The sequence below is a fragment of the Rhinolophus ferrumequinum genome, chromosome 15 (assembly GCF_004115265.2).
Source record: "Rhinolophus ferrumequinum isolate MPI-CBG mRhiFer1 chromosome 15, mRhiFer1_v1.p, whole genome shotgun sequence".
In the NCBI taxonomy this organism is placed as follows: Eukaryota; Metazoa; Chordata; class Mammalia; order Chiroptera; family Rhinolophidae; genus Rhinolophus; species Rhinolophus ferrumequinum.
The window spans coordinates 34259582-34274739 of record NC_046298.1 but is presented as its reverse complement, the minus strand read 5'-3'; the positions used below and the strand labels follow the sequence as shown (position 1 = coordinate 34274739).

General features: G+C 43.5%; 3 protein-coding genes across 5 annotated transcripts in view; 2 read left to right on the top strand and 1 right to left on the bottom strand.

The window, feature by feature from the left end:
* The window catches only part of RHPN2 (rhophilin Rho GTPase binding protein 2), a 48088-nt gene extending 44584 nt beyond the window's left edge, over positions 1–3504 (top strand). The window contains exon 15 of the mRNA XM_033128867.1: positions 2176–3504. Within this exon, the coding sequence (XP_032984758.1) occupies positions 2176–2445 (270 nt within the window). The 3' untranslated portion in view covers positions 2446–3504. The remainder of the gene's footprint in view (positions 1–2175) is intronic.
* A 113-nt stretch (positions 3505–3617) lies between these two features.
* FAAP24 (FA core complex associated protein 24) lies at positions 3618–7328 on the bottom strand. 3 transcript variants are annotated; one of them, XM_033128344.1, is made up of 5 exons: positions 7276–7328; positions 6862–6980; positions 6599–6738; positions 6266–6418; positions 3618–4699 (listed from the first exon to the last, which is right to left on the bottom strand). In XM_033128344.1, exons 2-5 carry the CDS (start codon positions 6965–6967, stop codon positions 4451–4453), a joined length of 648 nt encoding a protein of 215 aa, XP_032984235.1. In that variant the 5' UTR covers positions 6968–6980; positions 7276–7328; the 3' UTR covers positions 3618–4450. The 3 variants fall into 3 exon arrangements, with proteins under 3 accessions (XP_032984235.1, XP_032984234.1, XP_032984236.1); XM_033128343.1 differs by having other exon boundaries at positions 7175–7313; XM_033128345.1 differs by lacking the exon at positions 7276–7328 and adding an exon at positions 7171–7178.
* A 217-nt stretch (positions 7329–7545) lies between these two features.
* The window catches only part of CEP89 (centrosomal protein 89), a 67416-nt gene continuing 59803 nt past the window's right edge, over positions 7546–15158 (top strand). Inside the window, exons 1-3 of the mRNA XM_033128931.1 lie at positions 7546–7710; positions 9520–9626; positions 14279–14437. Coding sequence (XP_032984822.1) covers positions 7672–7710; positions 9520–9626; positions 14279–14437 — 305 coding nt within the window. The 5' untranslated portion in view covers positions 7546–7671. The remainder of the gene's footprint in view (positions 7711–9519; positions 9627–14278; positions 14438–15158) is intronic.

Sequence of the window (15158 nt, the reverse complement as noted above, 5' to 3'; positions counted from 1 at the left end):
GTTAGCTGTGTGCCAGGCCCTCCTTAGGTGTTGGAGCTACTGCTGGAACTAGATAAGCTCCCTGCCGCCCCAAAGCTGCCAATAAGTAAGCGAATAGTCATAATTTTGATAAGCGCTGTAAAGAAGATGTGTAACATACTAGAATGAGTGGGGGTAGGGAGAGGCTCCTCTAGACAGGGCTTGCACTGAGATTTGAGAGACAAGGAAGAACCTTTTGTATTCAAAGAGGTGCAAGAGAAGCATCCTGGGCAGGGGGACCAATGGGTGCAAAGGCTTTGTGGCAGGAATAAGCTTCCGCTGAAGGAACGAAAAAAGAGGGCTTTTCGGCTGGAGCATCGTGACAGCAGTTAAATGAGGTGGAAAGGAGACTGGGCCTCATTGGCAGTAGTGGGACTTTGGAGGCCACTGAACCTTTTAAGAAGGGGAATGAAATGGTAGGATGTTTATTTTAGCAGGATGTTTGCTGCCTGGAGGCTGGCCTAGTGGCAGCAGAGTGAGCTGGCTGTGGCAGTCCTCCAGGCCAGTGGTGTTAGCTGCTTACCCTAGGAGGCGTGACACCGGAGGTGGAGAGGGGTGGATGCACCCAAGACTTATTTTGGAGGTATTGCTAATGGGGATTTGTAGATGATTTGTGTCAAAAAGATGGTGGAAAGAGAGATGACGCCTCAGTTTCTGGCTTGAAGAGCTGCATCATTTCTCAGAATGATGGGAACGGGTTGGGGTGAGGGAGGCAGAGGGGAGAGAAAACAAGTCATGCACTGAATGTTTCATACGCCCTTAGACGTCCAAATGTAGATGCGAAGTAGGCCATTCGATGTTCAAATCTTTAGTTCGAGGGAGAAGTCAGAGACAGAATTAAATATTTGAGAGTCATCAGCATAGAGATGATACTTAAAGTTGTAAGAGACGAAAAGAAATTGCCTGTGAGGGGTTGAGGGCTGGGGATTAGACTCTGAGGTACCACGAGCATCTGCAGTTCTGTTCGAAGAGAAGTGGGTGCAAAGGGAAGTTGTGAAAGGGAGGTTGGAGAAAAAGGAGCTTCTGAAATCTAGAGGAGAAAACCCTGCGGGGAGAAAGTGGTTGGCTGTGTTGCAGTTAAGAGGTGCAGAGAGGGACGTGAATAGAGGGACTTCATTCAAAGGCGGCACACTCGAGTGAACGCCCTTTATTGCGACATCACTCAAATTCTTGATTTACATTATGAACAATGTACCCAAGCACTTTAGGTATATTGTATGTATATTTGTATAGATGGCCTGATTTCAGTGCCTGGAACACAGACGTTCAAGAAACATTTGGTGAACAAAGCAATCTCAATGTTAGGCAAACCTTAGAAGCAGGTGATAACCCATGTGGAAGTGTTTAGAAAACAAATTTCTTCGGATCTCCTATTGGAGTCCTATACAATCCTTTAAAAGTTAACAGTAGTAGTTAACTTTTAGTAGTAGTCGTAGCTATAGAGTTTCATTTGGGGAGGATGACAGTTCTGAAGATGGATAGTGGTGATCGTTGTGCCACAATGGGAATGTAATTAGTGCCACTGACCTGTACGCTTGAGAAGTTAAAATGGTAAATTGTTATTTATTTCCCCAGTTTAAAAAAATAGGGGAAAAAGTTAATAGTATCCTCACCGTGGATTCTATATTGTCTTTAAAGAGAATGACACTGATCTGTACCTAATCGCATGGACTGAAATCCCAGTGACAAAAGCAGGGTGCAGACTAGTGTGTCGTGTGTTCCTTTGAAGGAAAGACAAATGGTGATGTATACTTACGCACATATCATTACTTGTTAAAAGTGTAACAGAAATCGTGTTTACCTCAGGAGAAGGGCCTGGAGGCCAAGGTGGGAGGGACACGTACTGTTCATTGTATGTATTTTCATATTGTTGACCATGAGTATGTATTACTTTTTCAAATATGATAAGAACCTTAAAAAGTGCGTCGTGGTCCTTAACCTACATTAGTACTGGTGAGTATCTACATTCCTTAAAAATTCTCCTTGTTTTTAAGAACCTAATTCTGTGTAAGCATTGGCCACCCCAATTTCAGAAGTGTATCAACTTAATTTTGAAAAGGATGCTGTACGTGCAGAATGAGAGTCTCAAACTTTGCTGTCATTTATCAGATAGCTGGAGGATTTCTAACACCCTTTTTCTTCTTTTGCTATGTGCAGCATAATAAGTGTGCCACATACTCGGTGGGAATGCAGAAAACGTACTCCATGATCTGCTTGGCCATAGATGATGATGATGATGATGATAAAACTGACAAAACCAAGAAAATCTCAAAAAAGCTTTCTTTCTTAAGTTGGGGCACCAACAAGAACAGACAGAAGTCCGCCAGCACCTTGTGCCTCCCTTCGGTTGGGGTTGCCAGGCCTCAGGTCAAGAAGAAGCTTCCCTCTCCTTTCAGCGTTCTCAACTCCGACAGTTCTTTGTACTGATGCGAGGAAAAACGTGCAGGCCCAAAACATTTCCAGTGCTGACGAGGCCTTCATATTTGTGCCATAATGGAAAATTTCTAGAGTCTCAAGTCCTGTTTTCTCACAGTGTAACCTTACAATGGACATGTCTTTATGAATGAAAGTAACGTGAAACCTAGAAGTGACAGACTTATTCAAGGAATGTCACCATATTGTTGTTATTTATTACATAAAGTATTGTAAATAGAATGGTGTTGAAAATCTGGCTATTTTTAATGGCTACAATGATGATTTTTAGTTACTATCAGAGTTAAATTGGGGTTACCTATATAGGTCCTATTTGTAAAAGTTGCCAGGCTTGGGTAATAGATCCCTCCTTAAACCAGAACCCAGATGAACCCAAATTAAGGCAGATCAAGGCACTATAACGATGGATTTAAATTAGTGTTACTAAAAACTGTTCCAAGAGCTGCTTTCTAAGGGGGATTCGTTAACCTAAAATGACAAGATTTTACTATTATTTCCACATAACATGAATGCTATTTCCAGATACAATCTAGTGCCAAATTTGTCATGACTTATTGGATAAAACAGTTTAGGAGTGGCTTTTCTTCTAGTTACGTGTCATTTAAAAGTTGCTAACACAGTGACAGTGTTAGATGAAAATGCTGTCTACAAAGTAGATAATATACTGTTTGATACTCAAAACATTTTTCATTTTGTTTAAGGTAGAAAGTGCATAATTGTGTATTTTAAGTCTTTAAGATGGGTTAAAACGTTTTATAAGGTAAATATGTAAATGATACTAGTTTAAAGCTCTATTTGGCTTTTAAAAATCACATTTTTACCAACTGATTTCTCTTGCTATAAATTAGATGATACTGTGATTCTAGTAAGATTCACTGTTGACATAGAATATATAGCTAAAAAATACAGCATTGAAATCTAATTTTGAGAGTTAACAAGAATTTAAAGTATTTTCTAGTGTGCAATATCAAAAGGGAAGTTTGGGAAAGTGTATCCACTGCTCTTAGGGGCATTTTTGTATAAATATTTAAATAAACACATTCACTTGCTTGAGTTAATGTGATTTGTTTTTTACTTTTTCACTTTAATTCCTTCCTTTCAAATTTTTTCTAGCCTAGTGCACACGTTTTTGTTTGATTTTTTAAAAATACTAACATTTCACAAAACAGGACTCTTAAGTTATCTTAGTATCTTTGAACACACATGGCATCTTTAATTGTATTTATTTTTTGAATGGTCAAGTGTACCCTTTGATTCCCCATCCCTCCTTTCTGGATACAGCTGCTCCTGCCATTTTCCGGTGTACCTCCCCATTGTTGGGCTATACATTTACAAGCACATTCTTCTCCTCCATCCCACACACTGGCTTTTTATCTTGAAATGGGTACTCTAGACTCCAAGGCTTTCTGTGTTCAGATGTGCCCAGTGATTATAAACAAACTGCAGCTACCAGGAAGGGAAGAAGGGAGGAAGAACAAAGGCTGCACAATTGTTTATTTACACTGGCAGCAGCCTTCAAAGCACAGGTATATTAAGACCAGACCTGAAGAACAGTGGCTCTGCCACCAGGAACAAGGGACTTATGGTACACAGTGCTTCATTGTAGGTTTGTTTCCTTTAGAAGGGCATATCTACCACCTGAAACTTGATAAGACCTTTCCAGGACAGATGCAGGTCAAGGTCACACATTCAAATCTGCCCAAGCTGGCTTTTTGCTGAATCTGAGAGTCCCTAATTCAAGTGACTTTCAGGAAGATGCCCCCTGGCCCTCTTCATGCTAGTAGAATCGGGGCAGCGCCATCTGGGGCCCACTAACTTAAATGCCTACACCCAGAGAGCAGGGCAGGATAACCAGCAGGTTCCACTCAGGCTTCCCCTCATCTTTCACTGATTGCTGTGAGCGGGAATCTTTTTTTCTTGGTTTTTAAATATGAAAAGAAAACAAGACCTTGTAGTTTGTTATCTAAAGGAGAAAATGCAGATGCTGTGAGAAGAACTGTCACCTGGACTGTGTGAAGAACGCACGAATTTGCTGTGCTGCTGCTTGCCCAACGACCGGCTCCAACTCCTGGATGGAAGCGTTACTTAGTTGCTGGATACTTGGAAACTTCTGAAGCAGAAGGCGAGCTTTAATTTTTCCAATTCCTGGGATCTGTTGCACAGTTTGAAGGAGGGACTGCTCAGAGATCACAGCCCGGTTCTTCCTGAGAAAAGGGTTCTTACTGGGCTCTTTGCTTTGTTCTTGAACCTGAGCCGAAATTAAAGAAGAGCATGTGAGTGCCCTCTGGAGGACAAGTGGTTTTCTTAAAAAGCTGTGGAAATTTTAGTTTTTCCATTTGGTTCAGTTTGACTTAACCACTACGAATGTTTTCATATACCATGAATATGATTTTTCCAGACATCAGCAAAATTAAAAGATGAACCATATGGTTACATGAGGGAGTAAGAGATAAAAATTAATTTACAAGAACTTGAGTTTTCAGAATGCTTAGGATAAAACCAATGGAAACATACTCTGAGGAATTCAAACATGTACCTAAGGTCTACTAAGAAACGTTTCAGTTGTATGAGAGTAAAATGATGGCTATACCTTAACTGGACCTGCTTAATACAGGACCTGGAGGGAGCTGGCCTATCAAAGGAGAAGCCCAGTCTTCAGTTAGTGGTGGATATAGGAAGGCAGATAACAGCATTACATCAAGAGAAGTTAGGAATAAAGTGAATGAACTAATCAGAAACAGTTTTGGAGACAAAGAGGAAAAACTGAGGGTTGCTAGATGGGCGGGAGGGGTGGGGGGTGGGGGGGAGGGTGAGGGGATTGGAGGGCAGTCGGTGACCTCAGGATGGCCACGGGTTTGAAAATTAATCTGGGGAACGTAATTTGGTGGTTACCAGAACGTAAGGGGGTTGGGGGGTGGGGGATGAGGGTGAGGGGGATCAAATGTATGGTGATGGAAGGGGAGCTGACTCTGGGTGGTGAACACACAGTGTGATTTATGGATGATGTGATACAGAATTGCACACCTGAAATCTATGTAATTTTACTAACAATTGTCACCCCAATAAATTTAAAAATAAATAAATAAATAAATAAATAAATAAATAAATAAAAATGAAATGAAAAAAAAAAAAAGAAGTTAGGAATAGTGAAGTGAAAAATGTGGAGAGACATGGAGGAGAGAGCTGTGAACCACATAGGACTGCACTTCCAGTTTGGTTCTCAACCCCAGCTGCCCATCAAAGGGGAAGATTTAAAAACAACACAACAAAAATGCTTAGGCCCTACTCCCACACTCTGATTTTTAATCGGTCTGAGGTAAGCTCACGTATTACTATTTTGAAAAGTTCCCCACAAAATTCTGATGTACAATCAAGTTGTTGTACAATCGAGTAATCAAACCAGGTTCAAAACAAAACAAAACGTAAACTTGCACTCAGAGCGCTGATGTTTAACAAAAGATATGTAGGGATGAGGCAAAGCAACTGACAGTTGACATTTTCACCAGCATCAGGACAGAATAATGAAGGATGGAGTCATCAGAGCCTGGGAGTCGAAAATCGGGTCTCCGACCTGTGCACTTTGTTATACACTTGCCGAGAATGGGTGGCAAACTCAGCAGGCTACAGAAGCAGCTTCTGAACTTACATTCCTCAAAAAGGTTTTCTAAACCAACACAGAGAATTAGATTGGATTCGATGGACTCAGGAAGAAAGCATAGCAAGGGCGGCTGGCTGCTACAGTAAAGGATCCTTGAAGGTCAGCTGAGAGTCCACAAAACAAGGCTATAGTGGAGGAGTAGGAATCAGTACTTACTAACTGGATCATGAGGCAGGATGCTTCCATTTGGCTGGCCACTGGCAGCAACACCATGCCGAGGTCCAGCACAGTAAACTTCTGTATGGCTGGAAAGTACTGTTCACTCATCTGCGTTTTTTCAACGATTACAATTCCTTTAAGATTACTGGACTTCAAAGAAAAATACACAACAGTAAACCATTTTGTAACAAAATTCCTTTCAAGTTTAAGAAAGCTATCACTCCAAGAGTGCGTGGCATGGGCAATGGTTTTATAGCATTATTGCCAACATAAGAGGGAGGTGGAACAGAAGTCAGTTTTCAAGGTCAGTTTCTTCAATTCAATACTTACATTTCTGACCACAACAAGCCTCTTTCGGTAGCTATTTCCTGCCACCAAATCGGCTTCAGTGATATAAAGAATGCAGGATCTGCTAGACAAGTAAAAATCTACCGGTGTCAGGCCATCCTCAAAAATAAGCTTGATTTTCCCTTAAAATACAGACAAGAAAATAAGTTCCGTGAGCTCTGATGAAAAGGGGGCAATTGGTAAAACGTTTTTTTAAAAAGTGGGGTGAGGAGAGAGAGGGTTTACACAGAGTGCAGCCCACCGACCTTGCAACCCTTGCGTCAGCTGCGACCCACGCCATTTCTCATTGGCCACGACATGCCCAAAAGGCACGTGCACTGGGCCTGTGACATCAGGGGGGCTCCTTTCCATCCTCGGCCTGGATCTAAACAGGGAAATGCAACACAGCACTTGAGCAGGCTCTCCTGACATGGCCCCACATTCCATTCGAAGGCAGGAAGCTGGTCTGCAGTGTTCTCTAAAAGACTGAATTATTTGCCAAAGTCTAAGGACCTGAAAGTTTCTGTCCTGCTAGTCGCGTCCCTCATTTTCGTCACCTGCCTGGTTCCTGATACCTACTCAGTCCGCGCTGTGGCTCCTCACTCCAGTCCAGGGCGGGGCCCGAACTGGCCGGGGTCCCACCTCAGTCCCACTATAGGGGCTCCGGTGACTTTACCTACCGCGCACCACTTCTGGTTCCCTCAAGCACAAGCTCCGAGTCCTTCGTCTTGCCCGCCCTCTGCCTCTCACAGAGTCGGATTGGCTGTGGCGTCAGAGATCGACACCTAATCTGGCCAATAAGAGAACGAATAGTGCTCACAGTTTCCGCCCCAGAGAGGATTTGAGTGGACCCGCTGGTTGCCAAGAGCGACGGGTATGAAGTATCCTTGGCTTTAATTGGCCGGCGAGAAAGCAGAGCCAGTGGCAGACGTGGATGTTGCGAAGTCCTTTGCGTTGAAAATGCGTCTGGGCTAGGCCCGCGGGCGGAGTCAGGCTTTAGGGAGCGGTCCTAGGCTTTGAGGTGACCTGTGCTTTGTTGGGTCCAGCTCCGGTGTGACAACCGCCCCGTAGCAAGGATGCTCCTCGGGTTTCGGAGACGCCGCAAGGGCCAGTTTGTAAGTAGATCCTCGCCCGGCCTGCGCTCTGGCCTGGAGGCCAGGAATAAAGGGAGGAGGGTTTGAGATGTGGCCTGAGATTGAGGCAAGGTAACGGCGCTAGAGGGAGTGGTTTTTCATTCGAAAAGCCTTGATTTTTCGTGTTCTGAAGAATCCTTTATCCCAGGGTCAGCCTCAGTCGGACAGGAATATCCCTGTCTATCCCGCAGTATTCGCTCCGCTGTCGGGGAGTTCACTCTGGCACACGGCGCAATCCCGCTGGATGTTCCCGACGGGGAGCATCCTCTATCTGCCACCCACCACGGACACCCCATCAGCAAGATCCATAGATTCTACCCACCAAATACATCTGGCAGCTGTTCCCTCCCCCGCCGCGTCTTCCAGCATCTACCTGTACTGCTGCGGCGGCTCCGCGCTACTTCTCTGCTTCCCCTCTTGCTCTTTCCCGAGTCCGTTCTCCACTTGGCAGCCAAAGAGATTCTTTTTAAACGCAAATCTGATCGTGCCACTTCCATCATTAGAACCCAATGCCCCCCAACTCACTCTCTCTCCGTCTCCTTCCCTCTGGAATGTCTACTCTTCAGGTTGGCCATGCACGTGAAACTGGGGTGGAGGGAGGGCTGCAGGAGACATTTGGAAGGTCTGTCCATCCCTCACTCAGGGGTCCCCCAAACTCTGGCTGTTTCTGTTGGTTGCTCCTCCCTTCTGTCCCCTATACCTTATGCCTACCACTGCCTGATTAGTGTTTCCAGGGGCCAATTTCAGGGGGTGCTCCTTCCTACACCACAGGATCTCCTTAGTCTGGTATCAAAACTTAAATGGAAACAATCCCCACTCTTACCCCATCCCATTGTTCTAGCCTCCCCCTCCCAGGTGCCTCTGTGATTTCCAGAGCACTACCACTAATGTCTTGCTTCATTCTTTTGTTCATGGTGTTCCCTCTTCCGACAATGCTTTTCCATCACATTTCCCAAATGTGAGAGCAGTGGCCGTCTTTGAAGACCCAGTCTAAATGCCTCTGTGATTTTTCTCCAAGGAGATATTGAAGGGCCCCTTGCCGGCCCCCAGACCTGAAGGACCCTTTCCCTGGGCCACCTCAGTACTTTGTCTTTACCTCGCCATAAGTCTGTGTCATATAATAAGTATTTGGGTGTTTTTCTTCTGTACTGTTCCTCCTTGGGGATGAGGACAGGTTTCTTCATTGCTGTCACGGTGTTTGGCCTCTAGTACGTGTGAATGAATGGCTGGTGCACAGAAAATGATTGGGCTACACTTAGAAGCTTCTGAGAGACTCCCAGGTGCCTAAAGCAGGATTCTGCGACTTGCATTGTGTGTAGGAAACTAGCGTTTGTTATTCTGCATCATGGAAACTACTTAATCTTTATTAAGCCCCTCCGAGGTGTTAGACAATGTGCTGAGTGCTAGAGTTCAGGGTTGATAAAGACAAGAAGGTAGTCTGCTCTCAGGAGGCTTCTGCTGGGAGGTGGCAAATGAGTGAGTAGCGTCATCAAGGGCTGTGCTGTGAGACAAGTGGAGGTGCTGGAGGTTGACTCGGGAGGTCAGGGAAGCCGCTCTGAGGAAGGAAGGATGAGGGTCCCACAACAGGCAGTTGTAATGGTGCTCCCTGGGTGGGCATGCTTGCCTGGCCAGATGGGGATTGGGGATAGCAAGGTGTGGAGTGGGCTTTCTGGTGGGGCTAGATCCCTGGGCGGCCAGTGCAAGTGTCCCCTCTCAGGCCCAGGGAGGAGTGGTGGCAGGACCTAGGTGATTCCTTACACCAATGACCTCTACTGGGTTTTATTTGTGCAGAAACACATCATCCATGGCCTTCTCCCTGCAGCCAGCATCGCACCAAAGGCAGCTGTGCCCCGGACACCTCCACCCCGTAGTCCCAACCCCTCTCCAGAGAGACCAAGGTGAGTCTCAGGTGAGCACTGAGGTAGGTCACCCTGTGCTCAGTCACCAAGTGGTGGGTTCTGGAACTGTTCAAATTGGCAAGAAAATTATAAGTTAGGTGATTTGAATCATGTCCCTTGAGATATTTGTCATAGTTTCATAATTTAATATGGTTTCTCTGTGGGCTAATGGTCTAACCCTTTCAGGTATATGGAGTTCTCACGTTTCCTAATTGAATGCAATTTGTGTTTTTAAAAATATAAAGCATTAAAGCCCAAGTATTTCGGTTGATCGTATGTTGAAAGGAATTTTGAGTTGTACATATAATTTTCTTTTTAACATAAGTTTGCCTTTAATAACTGCTTGTGGGAAGGAAGGAGAAGGGGGTTCTCTTCCCAGGGCCTGGGTTTTCCCCCATCCTCCAGTGCTCCTAACACCAGAGAGCTGCCTTTGTTTTATACCTGAACCCCTGCCTGTGCCTCCAAGATTTTAGACACAGGAGAATTTTAGACCATCGTTTATCTATAAGATACTTGGGTATATGATTTGACTATTACCAGTGAGAACAAATTTCATTCAAGGGCGGTACGTTCTCTTTAATGTTCTTTGAAACTAGGATATTGTATGCCTCCTGTTGTTTCCCCGAAAATAAGACCTAACCGTAAAATAAGCACTAGCATGATTTTTCAGGATGCTTGTCATATAAAATAATCGGTAATGCATCTTTTGGAGCAAAAATTAATATAAGACCCAGTCTTACTTTCGGGGAAGTACGGTAGGGCTTATTTTATATTATGAGCATCTTGAAAAATTGTGCTAGGGCTTATTTTCTGGTTAGGTCTTATTTTTGGGAAACACAGTATATAAAAAAGCACTGAAATATTTTTAGTGTTTGTTTTTTCATTGAGTACCACCTTGATAACAAGAATAGCCATTTATTAGTATTTACTCTGTGCCAAGGTCTCAAGTAAGTGCTCTTGAAGCATTGTTTCATTTCATTCTCTCATTGACTCTACGAGAGGGGTCCTGTTGGCATCTCTCTTTCAAACTCAAGTGTGTGTCATTTGCCAAAAGTCTCACAGCTGGCGAACGGTGGCATTGCAGCGATGCACTTGAAGTTCATCCAGCTCTTCAGTGTTTATGTGAACAACCCTTAAGTTGTGTCATTAGGACATAGATGTTTATGTGTCAGCAATAGTGAGAATTAGCTTAACGTTCCATTATAAAGCAGAAAAACAAACCAACACGTGTTATTTCATGGCAAGCATGCTATAGACTCATTAGAAAATGTCTGTAGTTTCCTGTGCCTTACAAAAATATCTACCTGGATTGTAATCTTTATAAATCCCAAATAATCTACATGGCTTTAGCAGATCTGGCCTACTTCTCGATCTTTTTATTTTTAAAATATGACATTCAAATTAATCTTTGATATTATTCCACTTCACATGTAATAGTGGAAGAATCTTACAGCAATTTACTTGTTTCCTCCTTCCCATTCTTTGTGTTACTGTTATCATATATTTTAATTCTATATGCTATAAACCCCACAATATGCTATTACTATTTTTGCTTTACACAGTCATTTATCTTTTTAAGAACAGTTTTTTTAGGTATAATGGACATATGATGAACTGTACATAATTAAAATGCATAATTGGTGGGTTTTGATGTGTTTACATCCATAGAACTGTTAGCACAATCAAGATAATGAATATATCCATCATCCCCCAAAGTTTCCTCTTGCCCCTTTATAATTCCTTCTTCTGCCCCTCTCTCCCATTCTCAGGAAACCACTGATCTACTTTTTGTCACTATAGGTTAATCTGCATTTTCTAGAATTTTATGTAAACGGTATTATACAAAATTATTATGCTGGCTTCTTTCAACATAATTATTTTGACGTTCATCCATGTTATTGTAAAAATCAGTAATTTGTCCTTTTTTTTTTTTTTGTCGGGTAGTGTTCTGTTATACGAATATACCACAATTTGTTTATCCACTCACCCGTTGATGGATATTTGAATTGTTTTCAGTTTTTGGCTACTAGAAATAAAGCTGCTATGAACATTGTGCATAAATCTTTGTTTGGACATATGCATTCATTTCTCTTAGGAGAGGAATTACCTGGGTCATATACCAAGTATATATTTATTAAGAAATTGCTGGGATGGCTGGATGGCTCAGTTGGTTAGAGCGCGAGGTCTGAACAACAGGGTTATCGGTTTGATTCCCACATGGGCCAGTGAGCTGCGCCCTCCACAACTAGATTGAAGACAATGAGCTGCCACTGAGCTTCTGGATGGGCAGCCAACTGGCTCAGTTGGTTAGAGCAAGAGCTCTCAACAGCAAGGTTGCTGGTTCAATTCCCACGTCGGATGGTGGGCTGTGCCCCCCTACAACTAAGATTGAGAACAGCGACTGGACTTGGAGGTGAGCTGCGCCCTCCACAGCTAGATTAAAGGACAACGACTTAGAGCTGATGGGCCCTGGAGAAACACACTGTTCCCCAATATTCCCCAATAAAAATTTAAAGAAAAAAAGAAAGAAATTGCCAAACTGTTTTCCAAAGTTGTTATTCCATTTATGTTCCCACCAGCAGTGTTTGAATTCCAATTTCTTCACATTCTCACCAACACTTGGTTTGGTCAGGTGTGTGTGGGGTTTTATAACTTTATTTGACAATCAGCCATTAGTTCTCATTCACATTTATTACCCGTAGGTTTTTGAAAGTGGTGACAGGTACATAGGTAATACTGTGTAGAGCTTGTTTGGTGAATCTTCATGTTCATTACGCATTCTGGACAACCATATACCAATAAGGTATGGAACAGTCCTTATTCTTTTGGCCCAACAGTTTTGTTGAGCCTGGAGTCCATGTGCACATCAGGAATTCCTGTTTCCTTGCTGGCAAATTTCTGAATTTCTTTGAATGCCCAAGGGACCATTTCTTTTTCTTTTTTTTTTAACAGGACTTTATTGGGGAGCAGTGTGTACTTCCAGGTCTTTTTCCCAAGTCAAGTTGTTGTCCTTTCAGTCTTAGTTGTGGAGGGTGCAGCTCAGCTCCAGATCCAGTTGCTGTTTTCTAGTTGCAGGGGGCACAGCCCACCGTCCCTTGCGGGAGTCGAACCGGCAACCTTGTGGTTGAGAGGATGCACTCCAACCAACTGAGCCATCCGGGAGCTCAGCGGCAGCTCAGCTCAAGGTGCCGTGTTCAATCTTAGTTGCAGGGGGCGCTGCCCACCATCCCTTGTGGGAGTTGAGGAATCGAACCGGCAACCTTGTGGTTGAGAGCCCACTGGCCCATGTGGGAGTCGAACTGGCAACCTTCAGTGTTAGGAGCACGGAGCTCCAACCGCCTGAGCCACTGGGCCGGCCCTGTAACTATTCTTAATCCTATCCAGTGTAATTTTCATCTTCTGAAGTTCAAGTTATTTTTATAATTTTTCATGTCTCTACTTAGCTTGTTGAACATTTGGAATACAGTTATAATAACTGTCTTAATCTCCTTCTCTGCTAATTCTAACATGTGTTCAGTTCTGAATGGGTTTTGATTGCTTATTCTCTTAATTATGGGTCACATTTTTCTGTTTCTTTGCATGTCTGGTTATCTTTGATTGCATACTAGACATTGTTTTGAGTTTCACATTGTTGAGTCTAAATATTTTTGTATTCCTGTAAGTCTTCTTGAATTTTGTTCTGGGATGCAATTAAGTTACTTGGAACTGATTTGATCTTTTGGGTTTTGCTTTTACGATTTGTTACATGAGATCTGGGACAGTATTTAAGCTAAGGCTAATTATTCTCCACTTCTGAGGCTGAGGCAAGACCTTTTGAAGTACTGTACCCAGTGTCCCATGAATTATAATTTTTTTCCTGCTGTCTTTTGGGAGTAGATACTGACCTCAACCATGTGTAAGCATCTGGAACTGTTCCTCTAATGCTCGTGGATGGTTCTTCCTCCAGCCTTGGGTAGTTTCCTCACACTCATGCACAGAGGAGTATTTTGCTGAACAATGAGGGGGGCAGATTTCCGGAGTTCTCTCTGTTCAGCTTTCTCTTTTCTGGTACTCTGTCCTCCAAATTCTATCTGCCTTGGTTTTCCCGGACTCTCAGCTCCATCTCCACAACTCAGGGAGTCTGCCTAGCCCCACGTCAGTTCCTCCTTCCTGTGCTGTGACCTGGAAATTCTTTCAGGCAGGAAACTGGGCCAATTGTAAGTCTGTTTTGTTTTGCTTTTTCATGTGGCAGGGTAAATCTATTACTCTATCTTTCCTATATTACAGTTTTGAATAATTTGCAAGATTTTCAAATGCCTTTAAAATCTTTCATAATTGTTTTATGTCCCTTTTTTTTTTTTAAATTCTGATCTTTCATTTTATTAGGAAAACTACTTGAATATATAGACTCCCCAGATTATAGACCTGCTTCCATCTCCTATTAGCTAAGAAATCTTGGGCAAGTTATTTAATTTATATGAAAATAGAGGTGTCAATAATATGTATTCATACAGTCGATGTCAGAATGAAATGAGATTGTTTGATGGACTGCAAGTACATAGTCCATAGATTTGCACTAAACACTGTGGAGCGGGAGGTAAACCTTGATTAGTTCATGTATCCTGTTGTTCAGCCTTGAGTGCACCAGCTCATTGGGATGCTTTTGTCCATAGATCTGCTCTGGCTGCAGTCATTCTAGCAACAACATTGACTGGTCGAACCGTTGCCATTCCTCAGCCTCGTCGGAGATCCTGGTCTGAGAGTGACACGACTTACGTTGAAAAGGACAGTTTCATCAAACCCTATGCCACCACCTCAGAGCTGAGGCATCCGTAAGGACTATATCGCTGGCTCTGCTTCCTGTCAGGGCAGAGGAGTAGCAGCTCACGTGTGTGCATGTGCATGGGATTATGACTAGAGCTTAGTACTCGAGTTTTCATCACCAGTGTCAAAGGGACGCTGTTCTGGGACATTGATTGCTCTTGAATTGTATCAGAATTTTCTCTCTGGAGTGGGTCCTGTTAAAGTAGTGCTTGTGAAAACACTGGTTGTTTTCATGGCAGCACAGAGCTGTGAATTTAGTGCTGCGTGTAGCCCTTGGTAGGATTCTCTGCCACAACCTAGATGGCGAGAGTGGTCACTCACGACTTCTCTTGCATCTCCTCTCTGAACCCTCATACTGATTTTACCTTTTATGGCCTCTATATTATAAATTTTCTCCTTTAACATCATTTCCTCCATTGCTTGAGCTGCATTCATGCTAACCTAGGGTTAGGGGTTTGGGAACGTTTCCTCCTGAGGAAGAGAGCATTGAGGGGAGCACTGAGGGATATACAGGAATCAAGTGGGAATGGCTCAGGGGTTGGGGGGATGGTCACTGCGGGGCTGGGATGAGCTTTGTAGACAGAGAGGGGGAGCATGACACATGTGAGCAAGGGAAGGAAGATGATTGTGGCCGGGAAGACTTGAATGAGGTGAGGAGTCATTTGAGAGGGGGCAGGAGGAATGGGCGGGGGCCCGGCTGGGGCTGCCTTTGATGTTGTGCTCCCAGGT